The 6,675-nt window shown below is 43.1% G+C and overlaps 1 protein-coding gene across 1 annotated transcript in view; it reads right to left on the bottom strand.

Moving 5' to 3' along the window:
* Positions 1–1,714: 1,714 nt before the first annotated feature.
* Positions 1,715–6,675, bottom strand: part of LOC105359030 (uncharacterized) — a 113,374-nt gene continuing 108,413 nt past the window's right edge. Inside the window, exon 6 of the mRNA XM_011495504.1 lies at positions 1,715–1,924. Within this exon, the coding sequence (XP_011493806.1) occupies positions 1,715–1,924 (210 nt within the window). The remainder of the gene's footprint in view (positions 1,925–6,675) is intronic.

The raw sequence follows: 6,675 nt of genomic DNA, 5'->3' as shown, positions 1-6,675 counted from the left end.
AAAAGTTTTCGTGGAGCCACAGTTTTTGTTTCGGGTCTGTCTGCATCTACGAAAAGCAATGTTCATTAAAGCCCCTGCATTTTACATTATTATTTATCAATGGAACGAAAAGTTGACTGGTCGAGAGGTATTTCGCCGAGCCCCACTAATGGGATGCCATTTATTTATAAAGAATGAACGAGATAATAAAATTTGACATTCATCATTAATATCGCGGCTCGTTCGTTTTCCTCGGCCCAACGCTCGTGGAAGCCATTGTTTAGATACTTTAGCCAGGTCAATAGAACCACGTAGCACTACTTAACTAACGGCCAATGCAAGAAACGCTCATTACACGACACGCAATATAGAGTCCAATGCTTTCTTACCTTTTTTGCTTCATATTTTCTTTTTGGTAATTTTTTTTTTGTTTTTATTTTTGTTTTTGTTTTTTTTTTTATCTCCTTATGTTTCTTTATGTTATTATCGTTTAATTCCCCACTGTGCCTAATTCGCGAGCGATTTTTCTCCACTCCAATGTAGATACCAATACGCGATATCCTGCCAGACTCGCTCTCTCGCGCGCGCGCGCGAGCGCACGCCCATACTCCGATAAAAGATAGTTATAATTGAAACCAGTATTATAAAGTCGCGCGCCATCGCCGCTTCTTCGCGTCGTGATATACTTCGCTTCGCTTTTTAACGATATTAAGAGATCGGCATCGACTCGAGGTCTAATCTAAAATAAGCTCACTAATATTCAAGGCCTGCCGATCCCTTCTCAAGCGCAACGAGTTTCGCGTCCTCGCGGTTCTCCACCAATCCCAACCTGCCACCAGCTCTCCGATTCTTTTCACTAACGACTGACGATGCTTAATCGATCGAACCCAGCTTAATAACCTCCTTTGTTTAATTCCCTTTGGACTGCGTTATTATACTCATCCTATGATCTGCCCTTCAATCCCCCGTCACAATGAATATTTAGCTACGAGGCCGACTCGGACCAACACGACGGGAGCGCCATAACGCTTAATGCGTTATCGGTACGTAGCGGCGAGAAAAGGAAGAAGCGACGACGTTGCTATCGATACGTCGGTATCGTACTCCCATAATTAATCGACCGGCGTAATAAGTCCCGATAATACCATTCCCGACACGCCGTGTAATTAATTGCCGTGGATTTACAGCCAGGTATTGGCGCTTGCTCGACGTCATCGAGCCCGGATCGATCTGGCAGTCCACCCGCGAGCTCGCGAGCTCGCGTGCCGTCGCCGATCCCCGTCTCCTCTTGCCCCGACGACGACGTCGTGCCGCGACAGCGACCATTAATCTGCGAGCCACGCTGAAGCGCCTTCCTAAGCTTCGTACTCGCGCTGGACTTCGTTACGGGTCGAGACCGGTCCCGGGGCACCGACGCTACGATCCACGCCTTAACACTCGGGAATCTCGGGGCAGGCCGGCGACAATCTGTTGGGACTTTGGCGGACTATCGCGAGCCAACGCCGCTACGTTGCGAGCTGGGGAATAATTTGTCGTGGAGCTCGTGCGCTGCTAAAAATCCATTTCTTATGAAATTATCGATGCGAGTACGGAGAAATTAATTGGCGGTCTGCTTGATGCTTCGATGCGCCCATATTCAATATATCGCGACTACACTGGGCTTTAAATTGTCTCGAAAGTATTTCAATAGCAGAACTTTAATTATAAAATTCGGGGCAAAAATCGCGTACAGACATTATAAAAGCCGCGCCTGCAGTAGCAACAGCGCCACCACTCCCACCACCACCATCACCACAACCTCTACAACGACAACGATGAGCATCACCACTACCAGCAACGGTGGCGATACATATGCGCTCAATAGTTTATGCTCATCTCCGTCGTAATTATTGCATCTCATCGTTAATGTTAATAGTGGTGCATAAACTCTCTTTCGACTCTCGGCCTATGCAAGTTCATTCCGAATGTCTTTAGAGATTTAAATGAACACGAGAGTTTCTTTTATTTTTATCCTTGTAATTGTAAATGCACGCATCTGCGTTTAAATAGGTTGAGCGTCGATTAAAAACGAATAATATAACTCACCGGCTAGATAATGTACATATGTACATTAGCGTTTCGAGATCGTAATTTTTTTGTTAAATAACAATTCCTCATGGACGTATATTATCGCATACGATAAGATTCACTTTTTGGCACAATACATATGACTTCATTCGCCCAAAGTCCATCTCACTCTCACTAATAATATCTCCGTATTGAAAAGCCAATGAGAATGTTAATCGTAATTGTTTATGAAAAGTAATAACTTTTATTATAGCCATGTTAGCATTTATCATTTCCGTATCTTCTCTCCCTTTAGTCGACAATTTCGAAAACAAGAGCGAGACGACAAGCGAACTGATAAATTGCACAGCTTGTCAAACGCTTTCCGTTACGTAACGGTGCTAGATTATCAAGTAAAATTTGCTCAAGCATTCGAGCAGAGTTTACGCAGCTTTGACAAAGTATCTTTAGATCGCCTCTTTAAAATATTATTTTGCACGCATACGCGTGCGTGCGCGTGATATTTAACGCTCCCCTTTTGCGTGCGCCTTAAATGAGAATTGGCCGACGAGTGATCGCACGGCGCTCGAGGCTTCGTACGGCTATTTCTCCTGTCCCTATGAAAGTGCCATCCGAAGTGATAAGTGACGTTTTCATCGGCATATACATCTCGATTAATCATACTGCCGGTAGTTTGATATCGTGAAATGTATAATAATTACACGCGTTAGAAATATAAATGACGCTCATCTAGTGCTTCTGTCATAATGTCATACGCGCACGGGGGGTGTCGAAGCAGAAGAGTCCAATCGACGTTTTAAATAGCCACGTTGTAAAAAGGACGAAGACGAAGAAGAGGAAATGAAGTCGATATGGACACAGGCAATGAGAAAAGTTGAAAAATTGCCGTTTAACCGTCGTAATGGGCGCGGGACGACTTAGGTTGCTAGCGCTAGCGCCGTAACCGCTGTATAAAAAGATAAATTACTTATCCAGCGGGGTGGACACTCGTTTACCACATTCGCATAATATTGCGCGTGTTTTCAGCGCACGCACGCGAGGGACGAGCTACTCGGCAAACACCCACGTTTTGACATGATATCGCATAATATGTCGGACAGTGAGAGCGAGCGAGTGGCATGGGCGTGCCTGACCTATTTACAGGTGTAGTTCGGATGCGAGTAACAGGAATGTCAGGGGCTTCCCCCCTCCCCCAATTTCTACAACACAATTTCTGGAAAATCGACCTTCTGTCTGTACGGGGTGTCGAAAGAGAAGAGAGGCGAAGGGGCCGAGTCGAGCGACATCGGGAAGCAACATCGAATTTCCCTCGAGAAAGGCGTGGCCTTTGCGTTTTTACTCCTCATAACACGCGGCGCGCCGATGAGCGAGCAAGCACCGAGTCCTTTTGAATTGAAATACTTTGTAGACATTCGCGTGTATTGCCGATATTCTCCCATGATAATACATCCTTTTTTCCTTTCCACCTTTAACAGCCTTCAACGTGAATTACGATTGCAATATGTTCCTTGTAATTGTGTATGTGGGCACGTAGAGGTAGGTACCTAGGTATAATCGTCGAAGGCCAGATGGTTTGTTATAGATGTGCATTTGAAATATATACTGTATCAATACAAGTATTTTGTTTCCCATAACTTATCCGAGCAAAGAATGTTAATAGAACTTTTATCATTGCTCGGATTGCTCAACGAGAAGCCAAAAGTAATTTTGCTTTGGAAGTATTAAAGAAAACAAAACAAAAAACACAAAAAAATCCGTCCGGGACATTAACTAAATGGCGCCGCCTGAACAACAAAGTCTCGATAAAGGCTTAATCGATCATTTAACATTGCACACAGGGAGTCCGGGAATGCATAATTGATTTATTAACGTAATCATCGACACGAACGTTGACTTATGTGCACTCGGCGAAGCTTTAATGAACAATGTCAATAGGACGATTATACGCACCCACGCAGCGCACATTCGGAAAGAGCGAAACGCGTCTCGCCTCGTAAATTATCCGCGAGACTACGTAGTATCAAAAGGAGCCTCGACCTGTCGGCCTCGAATTCAGGTTACGAGTGGCTTCGGCTCGAGTACGACTTCGCGCTCCCGCCTAGCTCGCCAACTCGGTGTTTCATCTGCCGGCACTCGAGCCACCACGAACACCAGGAGGCACCACGAGGCACCCACTAGTCAACCCACCTGCGAGTTTTCTCGAGTGTCCTTCCGCCACTTCCCAACACCTTCCACTATCTATTATGCACCGCTCCTCACCAACCTCTTAATACTGCCATCGGCCTTTCGTTTCTCCCCCCTCCCCCCTCCCAGCCCGCCGCCATTCATATCGTCACTCGGTAACGCTCCACTCTCTCGCCTCCTCGATCCCAGTGCTGCGCACGATCCCATCAACACACTGCGCGACGATAATTCGACCCGGTGTTACGTAAACTGTCGTTCCTGGTGTAATAACGCCGATGGATACGAGGCCGAATCCGAAATCGTTCATCCAGCCCTCGAGTTATCAGGAAATCGAAAATTCGGGAGAAAGCAGTTACGCGTGCCCGCAATGCCTTCGCCAAATTAAGATTGGACTCGGCAATGGAAATTTTCTCGAGTTCTCCCAGCGGCTTATCCAATCCGCCTATCTACGACCGGCGCTTTCCGTAATGCGATAAATCCAAGCGCGAAATAATAATTCAAAGCCACCTTCCCTTTTATGAAAGAGCTTGTCTCAATAAAAGCAATTAGCCCCGTCAACAAGCGCGTGTCTCATTATGTCTTCGAGGCTTTTAATAAGCGATTAAAGCTACGTGGCTCATTAATCGCGGTAGCCACATTAACACCAATCGAATTTTTCCGGCAAGTGACTTGCAAAAGGTCGTGAATTTATATTGTCAATTGTCAATGGCTGCTGGGAAAGGAGACAGGCCTTCAATAATGTGGTTATAAGCGATTCCATCGGTATATAGTGATTAGCAAATCTGAAAAGAGTTTCTCAATAGCCTGGAGAAATAAACTTTTTCGTCGTGATTATGCAAATGAATGGCTATCCGTGTCTGATCAATTGCTCGCGCGTGTACGGATGGAACTCGCGAACAAAAGTATTTGTTAGCCGCATAACAGGCATATGTGCACGCACGCACGCACTCGCACACCACTGCGTCAAAGTTTAGAAGCGAGAACACGATCGTAGGTACGCGCGTACGTGTTGCATCATTTCAACATAAGATAAGGCTTTCACTGCACTTCGTAATACTTGATTCTCCTGACAAGGTATAGATGTTACTATACCTTTATCTCTCTATTCAAGTTGCAATTCTTATAATATAGCCTGACTATTATTATTTCATTTAGATATCTTTTATCTCTTATCGATTACGAAATTTGAATGCCTCTTTTGCGTGGAAACAGAATATTTGCATGTATCAAAGTACTTTACATAATTACCGACCCGTAATCTTATATTCAATTTACTTTCACAAATTAAATATTTTTATTGTGCATCTGTACTTTCACAAATTTTACTTATTCTCTAGTATTAATAAATCATCATTTTGTTCAACCTTATGACAACCACTCGAAATTCTGCCTATATGGAAGAAGCAATAATTATCTTTTTTAAACAATTGTGAATATCGGTATAACTCGATAAGCAACGAATTAAACCTTACGGCTTTTTTCTTAAAAAATTAAATTCTAACATGCAATATGCAACCTGCGATGATTAGTTTCACAAATGTCCATTAATTCGTTTTGTCGCAAAATAACGAATAAAGTGAAACAAACTTTTTAAATATCTTGCTATATAAATAATAAAAAAAAGACCGTTTGATGCATTGTGCATTAAGTAAAATACCAAGAGTTTTGGTATTTGCAGTACTCTTGCCGAAATTAATAATAATTTGAATCATATTTTTCTCTCGATATCGAAATATACAAAAAATGAAAATAAAAAACGAAGTTCGTAGACACTCCTCGTCACTTAATGAGGGGTACTATATATATATATATATATATATATATATATAGTTATTGTAAATCAAGGTATAGATAATATAAAGAAGTTTTTTTAGATTTATGCCGTATTATAAGTTAATTATATCATTTATTAAAAATACGCCTGTGAAAGCAAGTGAGAGTATGTCGGTTTACTTAAAAAGATAAGGAGATGTAAAAGGAAAAATAACCGTCAAGTGATTTTCAACTTATTTCTAATACATTTACGGAGTATTCACATGCACACATACGCGCGCGCGCGCCGGATATTAAGAATTGGATTTTCTTACATTCTGTATGCGCATGATTAACTTTCGTTCGAGACTTTCTCAATGAAGCCATTTTAAGAGTAATGGCTCTCATTGTGAGGCGTCGAGTAAGCCATTAAGATAAAAAAAACGTCTGAAATCGAGATAATGTAAATTCGCATTGCGGCATACGGTGGAACGGGCAATAAAGCATGTAGCAGCAAATGCTGGGACAACTTCCTAGTAAAGGACGAAGCCGCTACCGAAGAATACCCTTCGCCCACCGATGTCTCAACATCAAACGTACATCAGTGTCGGAGGTTCGTCACGACTCTTCCTCATTCCCCGCATCGTCTTCTAACCCCCCCCCCCCCCCCCAAACCCCCACAACAAACACACC

Source organism: Ceratosolen solmsi, unplaced genomic scaffold (assembly GCF_000503995.2).
Source record: "Ceratosolen solmsi marchali unplaced genomic scaffold, CerSol_1.0 scaffold1, whole genome shotgun sequence".
In the NCBI taxonomy this organism is placed as follows: domain Eukaryota; kingdom Metazoa; phylum Arthropoda; class Insecta; order Hymenoptera; family Agaonidae; genus Ceratosolen; species Ceratosolen solmsi.
This window is presented reverse-complemented; position numbering and strand designations above follow the sequence as displayed.